Source organism: Sus scrofa, chromosome 12 (genome assembly GCF_000003025.6).
Source record: "Sus scrofa isolate TJ Tabasco breed Duroc chromosome 12, Sscrofa11.1, whole genome shotgun sequence".
NCBI lineage: Eukaryota > Metazoa > Chordata > Mammalia > Artiodactyla > Suidae > Sus > Sus scrofa.
In genome coordinates, this window is record NC_010454.4 from 42,313,230 (window position 1) to 42,332,389 (window position 19,160).

Genomic DNA, 19,160 nt, shown 5'->3' on the forward strand with positions numbered 1-19,160 from the left:
GGGCAGCTGTAAAGACTGACTCAGGCATCTCCGTCTTGGACATCCTGTCGGTGTCCTCAGGGGAAGAAACTTACTCGTTGGGGCAAGTGGCACAGTGAGGAGGAATGGTTCATAGGCATCGAAGAATTTTCTGAGGCAGAAAATCTGCATGTACAGAGGAGACGGTGACCCCACCTACTAAAAGAAAGGATAGATTTCAACTAATCTTAAGAATCAGTGCTTAGGGAGTCCCAGAGACCCACCAGGCACTGGGTAAGTCTTCTGTGTGTGTTGGCTCCTTTCATCCTCACACCATGACAAGATCCCCATCCGCTGTTATCAGCACTGTCTTAGGAATCAGAAAGAGAAGCAGATAAGGGTTGAGAGGGGAGTTCCCATTGTGGCGCAGCGGAAACGAATCCAACTAGGAACCATGAGGTTGCGGGTTCGATCCCTGGCCTCACTCAATGGGTTAAGGATCCAGTGTTGCCGTGAACTGTAGGTCACAGACAAGGCATGGATCTGGCGTGGCTGTGGGGTAGGCTGGCAGCTGTAGCTCCAGTTAGACCCCTAGCCTGGGAATCTCCTTATGCCTCGAGTGCAGCCCTGAAAAATTAAAAAATAAATAAACAGAAGTCACTAACTTATATAGTTTGGAAGTTCCCAGTCTAGGGTTTGAATTAGAGCTACGGCCTCCAGCCCACGCCACAGCCACAACAACGCAGGATCTGGGCCACATCTTCAACCTACACCACAGCTCACAGCAACGCCAGATCCCTGACCCACTGAGTGAGGCCAGGGATGGAACCCACATCCTCATGGGTACCACTCAGATTCATTTCCATTGAGCCACAACAGGAACTCCTACTGTGTTTTGATAGGACTGTTATGCTGTTTGACTTTTCAACTATACAAAACCTAAATAAACCGAGGATGCAGATGAAATCTTTTTTTTTTTTTTTTTTGTCTTTTGTCTTGTTGTTGTTGTTGTTGTTGCTATTTCTTGGGCCGCTCCCGCGGCATATGGAGGTTCCCAGGCTAGGGGTCGAATCAGAGCTGTAGCCACCGGCCTACGCCAGAGCCACAGCAATGCGGGATCTGAGGCGCGTCTGCAACCTACACCACAGCTCACGGCAACGCCGGATCGTTAACCCACTGAGCAAGGGCAGGACCGAACCCGCAACCTCATGGTTCCTAGTTGGATTCGTTAACCACTGCGCCACGACGGGAACTCCCAGATGAAATCTTAAAACTTGTCTTAAAATAAAATTTAAAAAGCTACCCCTTAAAAATGACTTCCTTATAAATTTTTTCAAGTTACTGAAAAATCTAACCAAAAATATTTTAATAATTAACACTTCTTGAAAATTAAAGATTGATTTCCTGTATAGATGTGGTTCCAGGGAATTTTCGTTTCCTTCCTCTTAAAAACAAAAGCAAAAAAACAAAACCAACAAACAGTATGAAACTTCAGAAAATGTGTTTTCTTTAAGAAATCCCATCGCAGACTTCTACCCTCTAATTGTGGGTTTTTCAGATGCTAAAGATGGGACCTTTACTTTAGGGCTTGGGTGGAGGCCTGACAAAGCCGAGTGCCTGATGGATTTGGCTTCAAGAGCTGCTTTGACTAAAAAGGGTTACTCTGCTGATGCCACGACGAGTGACCTTTCCCTGCCTCTCTGTAGATTCTCTTTATATGCCAGCTCCGTGTTCATCGCCAATTGCGCCTGTGTTGTGTTTCCCTCACACCTCGTGGTGTCTCCTGACCCTCCAGCTCCTCTGTGGGGTCCTGGACGACCCCATCACGTCGGCACCGCAGGCTGGAAAGGCAGGGAAAGGCAGGGCGTAGCAAGCCCAGGGGCACATGTTTGAACGTCTCAGTGAAGACCAGCCTGAAATGGCTAAAAGAAAGAGGTGCCCCATGAGTTTTTCTGGGAGAAATTGATGGGTGGCATGGGAACTTAAGGAGAAATAAAAGAACCCGATGGAGCCCTGGAGAACCCATCCTGAGGGGTGGGAACTAGAGGTTGAATACCTTGGCTCCCTACAGAGGGAGGCGACACTGTCAGCCTAAGAACTGGAACAGTCCTGCAGAGCAGCAGTGTCGACCAACTGGAGCATAGTGGCAGCATCCACGAGGAGTTTATCAGAGAAAACAATGAGGTGGTTGGGGTCTCGGGACTGTCGTCTGAAAAGAAAAGAAAAGGCTTGATACTGTAGAAGAAAAAAAGGGTACGTTTGGTGGGAGAGAGCATGTTTAGGGGAAGAGCCAGTAAGGAGTGGAAGATTATTACACCAAAAATCTTTTTATTCAAGAGATTGAGAAGTATGGGAACCTAGACAAAGGAACCTGAAAAAAAGAAAAAAAAATATATATATATACACATATAAGGATCTCTGACCTGACCATGGTTGGATAAAAGCAAGTCTTGAAACATTTATAGAATGTCTCATTGATTCCTGGGCACTGAAAAAATTTTAACCCTTTCCTCAGGAACACATCTACGTTCTTGGTAGGTTACAGGGCACCTGGGGAGAGGAGCTTCACGGAAATGTGTGTAAATCCGTTCATACATCCCACAGGACGTTACACGGGTGGCCAGTGTGTATAATGATCTAGGTAAAGCTGGGTTTCTTAAGAGAACCGTGGATGGTGATGTCTTGGGTTTCTGACTCATCTTGCTGCCTTTCAACGTTCTTAAAATATTTATCCAAAGATACTTGTATTTTGACTTTCTTCTTTTCGTGACCATAAAGTTAGAACAGGGCTCTGCTTCCAACTCAGCCCACATTCTGTTGAAGATAATGAACAGCTAGACCCTGAATCAAAATGACAGACGTGGCTCCTTGCGCCACCTGTTGGTGGCAAGCAGAATTGACCTGCTTTGGTTCTGGCAGATTCTGTGACACATGCAAAGTCCCCATTTGAGCTTATAAATAAAGGAGTTTCTATGATTTCTTTTTTTTTTTTTGCTTTTTTTTTTCTTTTTAGGGCTGCACCCAAGGCCTATGGAGGTTCCCAGGCTAGGGGTCCAATCAGAGCTACAGCTGCCAGCCACAGCCCCTCGGGATCCTGGCCACGTCTGTGACCTACACCACAGCTCAGGACAACACTGGCTCCTTAACCCACTGAGTGGAATCAAACCTGCAACCTCATGGTTCCTAGTCGGATTTGTTTCCACTGCACCACGACGGGAACTCCAGAGTTTCTGTGGTTTCAAAGTGACCTGCTAGACAGCCAGCCAGCAACGTTTTCCTTTTCTCCCCCGTCTGTTGTGAAGGTGTGGCGAGGCACCCTGGCCCGCATGCGGTACAAGAGGACCAAGGCGGCTCTGACGATTATCCGCTACTACCGTCGCTACAAAGTGAAGTCCTACATCCATGAGGTGGCCAGACGTTTCCACGGCATCAGGACCATGAGGGACTACGGCAAGCACGTACAGTGGCCAACCCCGCCCAAAGTTCTCTGCCGTTTCGAGGAGGCCCTGCAGGCAATTTTTAATAGGTAAGGACTGTTGGTATGGGCTGCGCCTATTTATGGCAGCACACTTAATACATGAAGTCACAAACCCAAGACCATGGTGTTGGCTCTGCTCTTTGCTGTGGGACTCTGGCTTCTACCTTTTCTCCCCCTTCTTGTATGTCCCTTTCAAGGGCCTATGCTCACCCCTGCAAATACTAGAGCTGTCCATTTCTTTTTCCTGTAGCCGTAGGCAGCAGCACGCCGCAAGCTCTGGATCTAGCCATATTTCAGATAAGCTATTAGCATGATGTGTCTGCTTTTTTCTTTTTAGGGCTGCACCTGCAGCATATGGACGTCCCCAGACTAGGGATCAAATCAGAGCTGTAGCTGAGGCTTGTACCACAGCCACAGTGACGCCAAAGCTGAGCCACATCTGTGACCTACACCAAAGCTTGCAGCAACGCTGTATCCATCACCCACTGAGTGAGGCTGGCAGTCGAACCTGTGTCTTCACGGTCAGGTGCTAACCCAGTGAGCCGCAACGGGAACTCCTCTACTTTCGTTTATTAGCAAAATCTGTTTACTAACACCGCATGTAATTTCCACGAGGCAGTCTGTTGTCCTCTCCGAGTGGTGGCCTCTATCCGGCACCGACATTCACAAGCAGTTTCTAAAACACATGACGCCTAAATTCCACCTCTGAAAAGTCCTGTTTGATAGAGCTGGGGGGTGGGGCCCCAGTCGAGGACTTTTGTAAAGGTTCCTATGTGATTTTTTTTTTTTTTTTTTGTCTTTTTGCCATTTCTTGGGCGCTCCCACGGCATATGGAGATTCCCAGGTTAGGGATCTAATCGGAGCCATAGCCACCAGCCTACGCTAGAGCCACAGCACCTCGGGATCCGAGCCACGTCTGCAACCTACACCACAGCTCACGGCAACGCCGGATCATTAACCCACTGAGCAAGGACAGGGACCGAACCTGCAACCTCATGGTCCCTAGTCAGATTCATTAACCACTGCACCATGACGGGAACTCCCCCGTGTGATTTTAAAGTAAAAGGGAGAGAAAACTTTGTCACAGAGCAAGCTGGGTGTTTGTTTGTTTTTTTTTTTAATACTCTCAGGATATCTTTTTTTCATTGACGTATATTTGCTTTACAGTGTTTCAGGGGTATAGCAAAGTGATTCAGTTGTACCTGTATACACATATATGCATTGTTTTTCAGATTCTTTTCCATTATAGGTTACTACAAGAATTGAATATAGTTCCCTGTGCTTGAAGTAGATCCCTGTTGTCTACCGATTTTATTATATACAGTAGTTTGTATTGTTAATCCCAAAATCCTAATTTATTCCCCCCCCCCACTTTCCCCTTTGGGAACCATAAGTTTGTTTTCTATGTCCGGGAGTCTCTTTCTGTTTCGTATTTTTTTTTTTTGCCACGCCCATGGCATGTGGAAGTTCCTGGGCCAGGGATCAAACCCTTGCCACAGCAGTGACCCAAGCCCCTGCAGAGGCAATGCCAGATCCTTGACCCACTGAGCTCCCAGGACACTCCCTCTTTCTGTTTTGTTTTGTTTTGTTGAAGTATAGTTGACTTACAAGAGCAAGCTATTTTTTTAATAAATAATTAACACCCACGTGACATTTGATATGTTTCCAACTCATCTTCATTTTTTAATAAACTGCCCTGAATCTGACTTTATAGTTATTCATAGATCTGTTCTCCTCATTTTTTGAGCTTATCGGCTGCCAGTGTGCACCAGATATATTTAGCTGTGTCTTAGACATAGCCCTCTAGTCGCATACACTAAGCTAACAGTTTTGAAATGTGGTCATTTGGCATCATGCTATTCCACAAGGAGCATCATCAACTGATTGATGTATTGAATGTAAACTGGTAGCAGGTATCAAAAGATAAAGAAAAAAAATACATGGGGGAAAACTCTTTAATACATATCCCATCTGCTTTAAAAAAAATGTTCATAAGAAAAAAATGGAAGAAGAGAGAATTATTGAAAGCAAAAGCACCTCAACCTTCCATTCTCCAGTATAATACTATAAATATTAGTTGTAAATCTTGGCAGCCTCTTTAGTGCATAGATAAATTTTAAACTTTTTTCCGGAATTTTTTTTAATGGCCATACCCACAGTATATGGAAATTCCCAGGCCAGGGATCGAGTCCAGCCGCACTTGTAACCTACACCACAGCCGCGTCAATGCCAGATCCTTAACTCACTGCAGCAGGCTGGGGATCGAACCCACACCTCTGCAGCAACCTGAGCCCCTGCAGTCGGATTCTTAACTCACTGCCCCACAGTAGGAACTCCAAGTTTTTGTCATGAATTATATCATCAGTCACCTGCATTTTTGACATAATCTAAAAAGTAATGAAGTAATCCATGGAAACATGCTCATCTTTTAAGCGACATAATAAAAAATGTACAGCACATAAATTTGAAATCCTCCACATCTCCTTCCTCTTCCCATTTATTTCTTTCCCCTAAGAGAACCACACGTTAACAGTTAGTCTGTGTCCTTCTGACTCTTTGTGCATTTACCAACACATATGAGACGGCATGACAGCGTGGTTAAGAACACCAACCCTGGAGCCTGGGTTCATATTTAAGCTCTGCCACTGACGAGCTGTGTGATCTTGGACAAATGAATTACCCTCTCTGTGCTGTAGGCCCAGATCGTAATCAGAGCACCTGCTCCTAGGGTTGTATTATGAGTAAATATTTGTAAACATCTCAGATAGAGCCTCACACACAGTAAGTGCGTGGAAACGTTTGCTCACGCTGAGTGTGTGTGTGCACCTGAGATTCTTTTCCTCTTTTTTCCACAGGCAGGATTCTATATATACATTTTACTTAAACATAAGTCCTGCAGACCTGTCCATCATAATAAATAAGGAGCTATGTGATATTTTTGATGGCATCAAGAAATTACTGTGGTGTTTTTGTTTTTCAGTTTTGTTGGTGGTGGTGGTTTGGTTGGTTTTTTTTGGCCACATGGCAGCATGTGGAAGTTCCCAGGCCAGGGATCGAACCTGTGCCACAGTTGCGACCTTTGCCACACCTTTGCAGCAACACCAGATCCTTAACCCACTGTACCCCATGGGAACTTCCAAGAATTGTTGATCTGGATTGTGTTGCAGTGTGGCCCGTGTAGTCTGCTTCTTAGACTTGGAAGCTTTACGTATGGCCTGGAATTGACTCATTTTGGTAAAATTCAGTTTATTCATTGAGCAAATATTTACTCAATGCCTGCTCCATCACAGGCACTGACCTGGGTTCCAGGGATACAATGACAAACAAGAAAGATGCAAAAGACACTCCCAGTCTTCTCGGGGCTTAGAGTCAAGGAGCATTTTGAAAATAATACGTCTGCTCTGTGTGTTGACTGCACGCACACACACATACACACACACACACTCCGTCTCTGAATGAATCTTGCCAGTTGTGTTGATCTAGTTCTAAGGCAAACTTTTTAAAGGGCCGGATGGTAACTATTTTAGGTTCTGTGGGCTACATGTGGTCTTTGTCACATGTATTATTTTGTTGAGCACATAAAAACTATTCTGAGCTCCACAGGCTGGATTTGGCATGGGCCGTAGTTTACCCACCCCTGCTCTAATCACCGTATCGTGTTTCATTGATCCTTGAATGTTTGATCTGTGGAATCCTGAGGATTTTGCTCTGATGGTGGCGTTGTGTTCTCCCCGACCATCTCCGTGTGTGTGTGTGTCTCGTCGTGCTCACACTTGCTCAAGTTCATCACAGCAATTCCTCCTTCTTCCGGAAAGGCTGGGAGCCTCCTCACATGTAGCTTCTTCATCGTTGAGGCTGCAGACTTTTCAGGCTGCGGCTGTTGTCGGCTACACGTGTATTTATAGACGGCCGTTCCCTCGATCAGGGTGAGAAGCACGTGCCACCCTCCCTGTGCTGTGCGGGTTGGGTCCCCAATTCCCCAGCACAGCGCTTGGCCGCAGCCTCTGGAATCGGTCCCCTGTGGGCTCTGTCCTGGCCACTCTGTCCTGGTGGTGAAGGAGGGACAGGCTGACCAGGCACCCAAGCTGAAAACAGACCGGCAGACCTCGCAAGGACCTCTCCCCACCGAGGAGAAATTTGGGGCTGAAGGGCTAGTTAGGACAGAGGCTCAGCAGGTCGATTAATGTCATACCGCCTGCCTGTCACTCAAGTCCTTGACTTTGGCCCCAATGCCTGTCACTCTTCCAGCCTCTGTGGGAATGATCTTAGGACAGTCTGTCCCATTGGAGTGCTGGTTAGCTATAGAAAGAGAAGAGGGAGTTCCCACTGTGGCTCAGCAGTAACGACCTGGACTAGCATCTATGAGGATGTGGATTAGATGCCTGGCCTCATTCCGTGGGTGAAGGATCTGGTGTTGCCATGCGCTGTGGTGTAGGTTGCAGACGCACAGCTCAGATCTGATGTTGCTGTGGCTGTGACATAGGCTGGCGGCTGCAGCTCCAATTCAACCCCTAGCCTGGAAACCTCCCTATGCCATTGGGTGTGGCCCTAAGAAGAAAAGAATAACAGTAGAGACGAGGCTTTCATGGTGATATTAAGCCTTGACGTTGTCATTGGTGGTTTGGCAGCTCGCTGTCTCTGGCCCTCTCTGCTGTGGCTGGTGTCCCCTCTCACCCTGGACAGCAGTTCTACATGAAGGGGGCTGCCACGGCTCCCGCCTCGAAACCCTCCCTCCTGCCCTTCTCCCAGCCCTGCTGCTGCGGGTGTGACGCTGCCTGGGGCGTCGATGCCCCGGGGCTTCTCTCCTGCCTCTGAGCAGATGGCTCAGCCCTGAACCACTCACGTCTCCATCGGCTTCAGATCTTCCAGAAAGTCCTCAGGTCTCCCAGTTTATTGGCATCACACCCATTTTCCAGGGGTAGTCTAGATGTTTCCTTATTTTTATATTTATCTGGTCCTTCCAGGTGGAATTCAGAAGAGAGGAAAACGTTTAAGCTCATGTCACACTCCTGAAACAAGAATCCATCTCAGAAAGCTCTTACACGAAAACAGTCTAACATTTTACGAATCTAAATGGGAAATAGGGCGCCACTTTCCAGGTTTAGTTGCATCTCAGCCCAGTGTTCCATGGAAGCAGAGTGTGAGAACCACTGGCCCTGATTTTTTTTTCTTCCACCATCAGGAGATTGTCCGTTTGCCTCCAGCCAACCCTGCCTCCAGCTCCTCGGGCAGAAATGAGGGCAGAAGTATCAGGTCAGACCAGGATGCAGCTAAGAGCATAAAAGACTTGTACCTGCCTTTCTCAATCAGGAATAGATTCTTTTTGGTTTATGTTTGCAGTTGCTTCAGCCAGAGAGCTTGGAGTCATCTTGAAATCCTCTTGCTCTCTGGCCCCCACATCTAGGCCGACAGCAAATCCTGGCAGCCCTTCCTTCAGAGCATATCCAAAGCCCACACCTCTCTCCTCCGCCACCGCCACCTCCCCGAGCCAGGCCACCATCCTCTAGTCTGTGCCTTGTGGAAATAGCCTCCTCACTGGTCATCCTGTTCCCAGCCCCCTGCAGCCTTTCCCCACACAGCCGTCAGAACGATCCTGGAAAGTGGAAAGCAAGTCACCTCCCTTCCTTGTCTAGAACGTTCCAACGGAAGTTCCCATTGCGGCTCAGTGGGTGAAGAACCCAACGTCATCTCTGTGAGGATGCAGGTTCGATCCCTGGCCTAGCTCAGTGGGTTAAGGATCCAGCATTGGTCACAGATGCAGTTCAGATCCTCTGTGGCCGTGGCTGTGCTGTCGGCCTCTGCTGCAGCTCAGATTTGACGCCTGGCCCAGTAGCCTCCATATGCAGCCATTTAAAAAAAAAAAAAAATTTTTTTCCAATGACTCAGAATAAAGGCCAAATCCTAGGAATGGCCTCGTGGCCTCCCTGGCCCTCCCTCTGGCGCCCCCTCCTGCTCCTCTTCCCCGAGTTCCTGCTTTAGCTTCACGTGTCCACACGGCCGGCTCCTCCACTTCCGCTCCTACATCCTCCTCGGGCTGCCTCCCAGTCCGCCCCGTGTAACTCACACCTGCTGCCTGTCCCTTCCCTCTGCTGCACTCCTGTCCCCTCCGCTTCCTTTTTTTCCATAGCACTTACCACATCATACATCCTATACATTTATGCTGGGCTTATCTTATGGTTTTTTTTTTTTTTTAAGTTTTATTGAAGTATAGTTACAAGGCTGTGATCATTTCTGCTGCACAGCAAAGTGACCCAGTCACACATATACACATAGCCATTCTCTCTGATACTTTTCCCACATAGCTTATCACACAAAACTGGGAGGGTTCCCTGTGCTATACAGCAGGTCCCCCCTGGCCAGTCATTCCATATACCTCCATGCGCACATGCCAATCCCAAACCCCTAGTCCATCCTCCCACCCCCCTTCCAGTCCCCTTTGGTAACCATAAGTTTTTCTAAGTTTCTGAGTCTTCCGTTCTGCAAATAAATTTGTATCCTTTTTTTTTTTTTTTAGATTCCACATGTTGGAATTTTTCCCTTTCTTTTTGGCTCTTTAGGGCTGTACCCAAGGCATATGGAGGTTCCCAGGCTAGGGGTCAAATCGGAGCTGTAGCCACTGGCCTACACCATAGTTCACAGCAACACTAGCTCCTTAACCTACTGAGCAAGGACAGGGATCAAACCTGCCGCCTCGTGGTTACTAGTCAGATTCATTTCCGCTGCCCCACAATGGGAACTCCGTCTTTCACTTTCTAACTTCACTTAGTATGAGAGTCTGTAGTTCCATCCATGTTGCTGCAAACAGCATCATTTTGTTCTTTTTTATGGCTGAGTAGTAGTCCATTGTGTATATGTACCACATCTTCTTAGTCCATTCATTTGTCGATGGACATTTAGGTGGCCTCCATGTCTTGGCCGTTGTAAATAGTGCTGCAGTGGACATTGGGGTGCATCTGTCTTTTCGGATTATGGTTTTTCCAATGCCTTGCAGAAAGAACCTGCGTCTGTTGGATCACTGCTGTGCCCCACTCCCTAGAACAGCACTGCAGTTTAGCAGATGCCTGGAAAGCATCTGTTGGATGGATGAGTGAGGAATCCAAAGTTGCTATGCCTTAACTATAGATGCCACAAGAGCCCCTGTATCAGTAAGTTCTGGTTGCTTCCAAAGCACACAAACAAAGCAAGTTTTATAGAAATCTCTGTCCCCATAAACTATGCGTTGTTGTTTTTTTTTTTTTTTTTCTTTTCGCTATGACCAAGGCATGTGGAAGTTCCTGGGCCAGGAATCAAACCCGCCCCCCCAGCAGCAACCCAAGCTGTAGCAGTGACAACACCAGATCCTTAATCTACTACACTGCAAGGGAACTCCTAACTGTGTATTTTCACAAGTTCAGTGTGTATTTTGGAGGCATTTTTCCTTTTTTTAGGGTAACGTGTATGTCATTCAATTCTCCTGAACGGCAGCATCAGTTATTTGGGGGAATGAATGGGTTGGTGTTTCTAAAGGGAACACACTGGGTTTATTTCCTTATAGGTGGAGAGCATCCCAGCTCATCAAGACCATACCTGCTTCAGACCTGCCCCAGGTTAGGGCAAAGGTGGCAGCCGTGGAAATGTTGAAGGGCCAAAGGGCTGACCTCGGACTCCAGAGGGCCTGGGAGGGCAACTATCTCGCTTCGGTAAGTCCAGAAAGTGGAATCTGCTCCCTGAACCGAAAAAGAGAAGTTTTTTTCTCCAAGCATTTATGGAAAGGCTAAGATGCCTTCCAAAACTAAACTTCTATGAGTGATTATAACCCGAAAGATGATATCGCTTCTCCTTGTACAGGATGTGATGTTGCCGTCACTTTAAAAAAGACTCCTCTGCCTCGTATCCAGATGTATTGGGTGCATTTGATAATCTGGCTTTGATCATTTCAACCTCCCCCTGCATAATTCAGTAGCTTTTTAAAATTACCACCTTTCTATCAATTATTCCCAAAGCTGTATTGCATCCTCTCTCCCCTTCCTTTTCTTTTTCTTTTTTTTTTTTTTTTTTTTTTTTTTTTTGTCTTTTTGCCTTTTCCAGGGCCGCTTCCCGTGGCATATGGAGGTTCCCAGGCTAGAGGTCCAGAGCTGTAGCCACCAGCCTACACCACAGCCACAGCAGTGCAGGATCTGAGCCACGTCTGCAACCTACACCACAGCTCACAGCAACGCCGGATCCTTAGCCCACTGAGTGAGGCCAGGGATCGAACCCGCAACCTCATGGCTCCTCGTCAGATTCCTTAACCACTGAGCCACGATGGGAACTCCCTCCCCTTCCTTATTTTTAAACTGTCACAGGACCTTTGGGGTTAAAATAACCCTTTAGGAGCTTGTCGCCTGGGATGGGGAGGTCACAGGTCCACGTGTGAGTGGAGTTCGGGTATAAAGCAGTACGCTGAGATGGTGCCTTTTCATCGAAAGTGCGAAGCCTGCTCGTTTGATCGTGTTTCCTCTTTCCTTCAGAAGCCAGACACCCCTCAGACCTCGGGCACTTTCGTCCCTGTCGCGAATGAGCTGAAGCGGAAGGACAAATACATGAACGTCCTTTTCTCCTGTCACGTCCGTAAGGTAAGGCAGCCGGGAGACAGGCCTCCTTGGGGAAAAAGCCTGTTTCAGATGAAACGGGCGGCTCTGACCCCAATAGCACATAGCGATCGGGACATAACGGACCACGTCCTCCGTGAGTTCCCGCTGTGTGGTGACACGTGGGTGGAACGGCCAAGGTGACGTTAGGGTTAGGCCATAAAGCCTTCCCAAGGGAAATGGATATTTGGGGGAACCCTGTCTCTTTTGAAAAAATGTTTTAGTATAGTTGATTTGCAATGTTCTGTCCACCATCTTTTTTTATTATTTTTTATTATTTTTTATCACATCGGTAGTTGTATAAAGATCATCACAATTGTCTGCCGTATCTTAAAAAACAACAACAACAAAACCAAACAGAACAACCTCCCCGAGGGCAAGGATTTATATTTCATTACATGTATCTTTCAGAGCACCTGCTGGTCTGCCTTGGATTTAATGATCATTCAGTACGTTTTATGTGAATTTAAAAAAACAGAGACAGGGGAGGAAGAACATGGAAAAGGGGGAAGGAAGGGCACAGTGAGACTTGGGGGGGAGTCATGAGCTATGAATATATTTGCTTATCTGAAGCAGGACATGTGAGGACTGCTATTTACCTGGGGGGCGAGAGCAGCTGAGGAAGTGGAAAAAGGGAAGCTGGAAAGTAGAAACAGGAGTTCCCGTCATGGAGCAGTGGAAACAAATCCACCTAGGAACCCTGAGGTTGCGGGTTCGATCCCTGGCCTCACTCAGTGGGTTAAAGATCCAGCGTTGTCACCGCAGCAGCTCAAGCTACTGTGGCTCGGGTTGGATTCCTGACCTGGGAACGGTGGCATTCTGCCAGTGCAGGCAAAAAATAAAAGTAAAAAAATACAATCATTAAAAAAAAAACTCAATGCTTGTTTTGAAAAAAATAGAGGAGCAATTGAAATAATTAGAAAAGAGCATTTTGCACAACGACGCAAGTGGATTTTAAAGGATTAGTGAAATGGGTGAATTTAAGAAAAATGTTGCCTAGGTTAACCCTGGAAGAGATGTTGACATAAATATGCCAATATCCAAAGGCAGAATTAAGAAGAAAATTAGCAAAAAATTACCACATAACAAACACCCAAGTTTAGGTGGCTTTAGAAGTGTTTGGTTTCACATATTCAAAAAGTGCATAATTACAGTATTATCCAGATGAAAATATTGACATCTTATCTTTCAACTGTAAATTTGGCAAACTTTGGAATGTTGATAACCACTGGTGTTTAAAAGGGTTTGGGGAAACATTCTTGGTAGGAATATAAGATACTGTCCTTTTGAATGGACAGTGTGGCAGTACCTTTCAAAACTCTAAATGTCCAGACCACTTTATGTAGGAATTCTACAACCCAGGAGTGACCCTGCAAAATATTTACACCTATGTCCATAGATAGACGTATGAACAGTCTTGTCTATTGTGACAGTCCAAAAACCGGGGAAAAAAAACAAAATATGCACCAGTATGTGATTGCATTAATAATCATGTCATCCGTCTCAGAGGCACATTCACTCATTGCACAGAAGACGGCTGAGACGTGTGGGTGGCTGGGTAAAACCTGTTGACAAGACTAGGAAAGCCATTCAAAGGAATGGCATAATAATGGCCACGGGTGGCTTCCTATAAAAGATCTTGCAACCCTCTAACCCATCAGAGCTCCTCTAGCTTGCAAAGAACTTTTGCCCAAAAATGTTTCAAGATTCCCTCCCCCGCATCCCCCAAGTATTTTTCAGGATCTTTGTCTCTGTGATACTGTTCCAAAAAAGAGAGCAAGTTGATGGATACATAACTAGTATAATTTTGTAAAATTACTAAGAATTGAAGACAGAGACACTTTCAAAAATAATCTATGCAACTTTGATGCTGTTCAAAAAATCGTAGCTGGTGGGAGTTTCCATCATGGCTCAGTCATAAAGAACCTGGCTGGGATCCATGAGCACTTGGATTCAATCCTGGGCCTCACTCCGTGGGTTAAGGATCCAGTGTTGCCATGAGCTGTGACATAGGTCGAAGTTGCGGCTCAGATCCCTCATTGCTGTGGCTCTGGTGTAGGCCGGAGGCTATAGCTCCGATTCGACCCCTAGTCTGAGAACCTCCATATGCCGCAGGTGCAGCCCTAAAAAGACCAAAAAAAAAAAAAGAAAAGAAAAGGACAAAATATGTGAAACAGTGGTTTTCAAGACAGTGCACATCAAGCATGGAAAGACAGTGGTCCCGCAGGGGGAGAAGCCCATGAAGTGAGGCCCCCCCCCCCAGCCTGTTTTCCTTCTTGAGAGAGCTCCGGCCTGGGACATGAGCAGAGGCAGCCTCAGTAGGCTCTCCAATTGGAAAGACAGAGCTGGGAGCTGGGAGGTACCAAGGCAGCTCGAACGTGTGGAGCAGGGAACCAGAGAAGAGGGAGCCCCATGGAAAGAACCCCAGAGGTTTTCAGGTGTCCCCTTCAGGGATTTCGCTGAGCGCTGCGTAGCACGGGCGCATAAGGAAACCACCCCAGGCTCAGGAAGGAGCCACCCTAGGGACCAGCGGTAGTGATGTCTGGTACTCATGCCTGGTTGCAGGTAGCCCTTCAGCCAGAGCGGAAAACCTCATGATTCATGGGGCACTGGGTGGCGTCCTAGCAGTAGTCTTGGCCTCAGTAATGGGGAGTCTTTAGCCCTGACTAAACAGTGCCCTAATCCCACCCAACACATCACCCCCAAAGAATCCAACTATTTCCAAGTAGCGAAATGGAGTCCCAGGACAAAGCCCAGACACATTTGTAGGAATGCACAATGTCCAGCACCCAGATGAAATTCAGGATGCCTGACAGCCAATCAAAAATTACCAGGCATACAGAACAGCAGGACATTACAGCCTAGGAGAAGGAAACTCCATCATTCAAACTGATCTGGAACTGATACAGATTATAAAAGTAACAGACAAGGTCTTTAAGAACAATTATTATGGTGGTGTTATGAATAGAGGTGAAAAAATTTTTAAAAAACCCCATCACATATATTTTTTAAAATATTTTGGGGGAGTTCCTTGATAGCCTAGTGGTTGAGGATTCGGTGTTAGCACTGCTGTGGCTCAGGTTCAGTCCCTAGCTGGAAAATTCTGCATGCCATGGGTGCAGCTGAAGTTGTGTGTGTGTGTGTGTGTGTGTGTGTGTGTGTGTGTAAAATGGGTAATTATTTAATGGGTATTAGTGTTCAAATGTTCTGCAGAAAAGGAGACCAACTCAGTATAATATAGACTTTTTAACAAGATAGTAGCATGTTTTAAACTTAGAATGAAATAAATGTCACCGTGGAAAGCTTGCTGGCAGTATCTTAGGTTGGATGCAAGAGTCTCGAGTCTAATTCTGAACTCCTAGATCCAGATGCTCTAGTTGATAAGTCTCCCTGGCAGACGCTCTGTTTTTTAAGTGTACCTGGCGTTGATCAATCAAGGCATGACTTGCTGACCAGATAGATTCACACACCCACACGGAACAGCCAGGAATGTACCACTTTAGCGCTTTTTCCTATCTCCTATCTAGGATACTTCCTTTCTCGTATCAAGATATCTGGGAAGTCAACCTCATAATCCACATACTTGATCAAAGCGATGTGGCTGGTTTTGAGAACTGCATCATCTGCTATGGAAAAGCCTGGTTCTGTCTTTCCTGTGATCACGCTGTGATGACTGACAGCATGTCTTGCCCTGGGTCCTATTAAAACCTGAAGGAAAAAAAAAAAAAAAAGCTTTAGTCACGCTTCTGTATTTCTAAGTTCCGTGCAAAATAATGCCGTGCCTTTCTTCACCTGATAGTTTAGACAGTGTCATCTTTAGAAACTTTCCAGTCCCTAAGGATGTACCGCGGAGGTAAACTTGATATGACTTCAGTAGAGCCCTCTTCTTTAGGCTCTGGTTCTTTTTGAAACAGCCGTGTTCCCATTAACCACGGTTCTAAAGTGTCCTCTAAGGGGAGACACATGCGCATCTCACTCTCACTCGTAATGCATTTCCTCCTGGCCCCGCTGCACAGGGGACCTGATCTCTGGCTCCCTGTGGAGCTGTCTACACCTACAGACGGATCCTCAGAGGTGTTGAAAGCAAGAGCGAGACAGGGATGGTTCTCTGGCTGAGGATGTTAGCTTGGAGGATAGAAGAAACAAGATCTTATCTAGCACTGAGTCGGATGTAGGTTTTCTCTTACTTTATGAACTGAAGAGGAAGGAAAATAGTGTCCCTAGGCCCTAATTACTTTCAGTTTGAATTTGCAAATCCACCTCCGCTTAGAAAATGTTTTCTTTGCCGTTTGGAGGTGGCTGAGTTAGGCAGCTCAGAGCTTTAACTTGGTGACGTGACGTCCTCCCCACTCACAGGATTCATGGCTTTGAGGATGATTTGAGCTGCTCAATCTCAAGGTAAAGATTTATGACCTGTTCTTTTTAGAAATTACACTTCTACATTTAAAAAAAAAAAAAGAGTGTGATATTTCTAAACAGTCCTTCAATATAATTGCTGCTTTGAGGTTTTTGTTTGTTGGTTTCCCGACTGATGCATGGACTCATCCTAAAAAGCACTGTACTCGCTCCACTTTTACCACCCGGCCGGTTGTTTTCTTGAATCTTGTGTGACCTTGTGAAATTACGCAATCGGGGGTTGGTTTGGCTGTTTTCCGTATTTTTTGGCAGCACCCTCATGTATTTCCCAGGATGCTCTCACCAAAGATGCGGAGTCTGACTTTTACTCATTGTTCAGATTCCGTTTTAAATGTTCTGTCTTTTCCATATGCTAAGATGGATACGGGGAATGACTCGTGTTCACCAAGAAGGTGTTCACGAACCAGTGTTCTGTTGAATATTAATTTTTTAAGGGGCGCATAACTAGGAGGTCTCATTGTGACTCAGCGGGTTAAGAACCCGACATAGTGTCCATGAGGATGCGGGTTCAGTCCCTGGCCTCGCACACTGGGTGAAGGATCTGGCGTTATAAAATATTGGCCACATTCCCCCATTTTGTACAGAATATCCTTGTAGCTTATTTCATACCTAGTAGTTTACGTCTTAACCCCCAACCCTTATACTGCCCGCCCCACTTCCATGGATAACATTGGTTCTCTGTATCTGTGAGTCTACTTCCTTTTTTTTTTTTTTTCCTTTTGCTTTTTGGGGCTACACCCATGGTATATGGAGGTTCCCAGGCTAGGAGTCGAATCGGAGCTACAGCTGCTGGCCTACGCTGCAGCCACAGCAATGCAGGATCCAAGCCACATGTGCAGCCTACACCACAGCTCACAGCAACACCAGATCCTTAACCCACTGAGCAAGACCAGGGATCAAACCCGCAACCTCATGGTTCCTAGTCAGATTCCTTTCCGCTGCACCACAATGGGAACTCCCTGCTTTTTTTTTTTTTTTTTTTTATTCACTATTTGTTGTATTTTTTAGATTCCACAGATAAGTGCTAGCATACAGTATTTGTCTCCTTTTGACTTATTTCAGCAGTGGATTTAATGTAAAACATAGATTTAATGGGAGTTCCTGTCGTGGCACAGGAACCATAAGGTTGCGGGTTCGATCCCTGGCCTTGCCCGGTGGGTTAAGGATCTGGCGTTGCCGTGAGCTGTGGTGTAGGTTGCAGATGCAGCTTGGATCTGGCTTTGCTGTGGTGCTGGTGTAGGCTGGCGACTACAGCTCCAATTCAACCCCTAGCCTGGGAACCTCCATATGCTGTGGGAGCAGCCCTAGAAAAGGCAAAAAGACAAAAAAAAAAAAAAAAAAAGCCACATAGATTTAATGACATACTTTAGGGAAGTTAATCTATAGTACACCTGCTAGCATGTTAGGGAAGGGACAGAATGAATTGTTTCAAATGGGAGCTACTTTTTTTATAGCTTTATTAAGAGAAAATTCTCTTACCATGCAATTCATTTTAAAGTATACAGTCGTACTGTAGTTGGAGTTGTGCATCTATCACCATCATCAATTGTTGAACAATTTCATTAACCCCAAGAGAAACCCCAAACCCCTCAGCTGTCCTCCCCCTAAACCTCCCATCTCTCGCAGCCCCACGAAACCACTAATCTATGCCCTCTTGCTATAGATTTGCTTATTCTGGACATTGCACATCGCTGGAATCATACAGTGGAGTCATACAGCCTATGGTCCTTTGTGACTGGCTTCTTTTACTTGGCATGATGTTTTCATCCACATTATAACCTGTACCAATGTTTCATTCTTGTTATTGCCAAATTATATTCCATCGTCTGGATATATTATTTTATTTATATATTCATCAGTTGGTAGATATTTAGGTTGTGTGTACTTTTTAGCTGCTCTGATTGAGGCTGTGGTGAACATTCAGGCAGAAGTTTTTGTGTAGACGTGTTTTCAGCTCCCTTGGATAAATACTCAGGAGTGAAATTTCTAGGTCATGGTAAGTCTATGTTTAACCATTTGAGGAGCTGCCAGACTATTTTCCAAAGCGACTGCAGCGTTTTAGATCCCATCAGTCGAGATGAGGGGTCCAGTTTCTCCACATCCTGGCCAGCACTTGTTACTGACTTTGTTATCATCACCACCATCCTAGCGGACGTGAGGTGGTTCTCATTGTGGTTGTCCTTTAGGCTAAGGATGTCAAGCCTCTTTTCGTGTTTTGTTGCAGCCATTGGTCTATCTTCTTTGGAAAGGATCTCTTCAAATTTTTTACCCATGTAAAAAAAAACCATGTGGGACTTTTTATTACTGCGTGAGATACTCTAGATACAACATATATTCTCGTCTTTCTATAGTCAACGTAAAAAGTTCCTTTTCAGATGAAGTGATTCGCAAAAAGACTTTCTCCTGTTCTGCGCGTTGCCTGTTTCACTTTCTTGATGGTGTCTGGGTTACGTGGTTTGGGGTCCTTTCAGGCTGTCTGTGTTTTTCTTGTTTTCCCTGTGAAATTGTAAAATTGTGAAATTTACATTGTAAAATTCCACGACTCTGGAACTATCCCCTCCTTTCACTTCTCTTAAGTGTCTTTTGCATCCCATCAGGTGGCCACAGCTGGTACACATCTGTTACTGAATTTGCCCCCCCCCCCCAGCCAGCCATCTCTGCCCCTGGGTGTCTTCCCGACACACCCTTTGATGTCATTT

General features: G+C 46.0%; 1 protein-coding gene across 4 annotated transcripts in view; it reads left to right on the forward strand.

Moving 5' to 3' along the window:
• Nucleotides 1-19,160, forward strand: part of MYO1D (myosin ID) — a 368,819-nt gene that overhangs the window by 192,857 nt on the left and 156,802 nt on the right. For 3 of the 4 annotated variants that reach the window (XM_021067447.1, XM_021067445.1, XM_021067449.1), the window contains exons 17-19: nucleotides 3,261-3,484; nucleotides 10,971-11,115; nucleotides 11,926-12,030. In XM_021067447.1, coding sequence (XP_020923106.1) covers nucleotides 3,261-3,484; nucleotides 10,971-11,115; nucleotides 11,926-12,030 — 474 coding nt within the window. The remainder of the gene's footprint in view (nucleotides 1-3,260; nucleotides 3,485-10,970; nucleotides 11,116-11,925; nucleotides 12,031-19,160) is intronic. The other variant, XM_021067446.1, reaches the window with a different exon arrangement.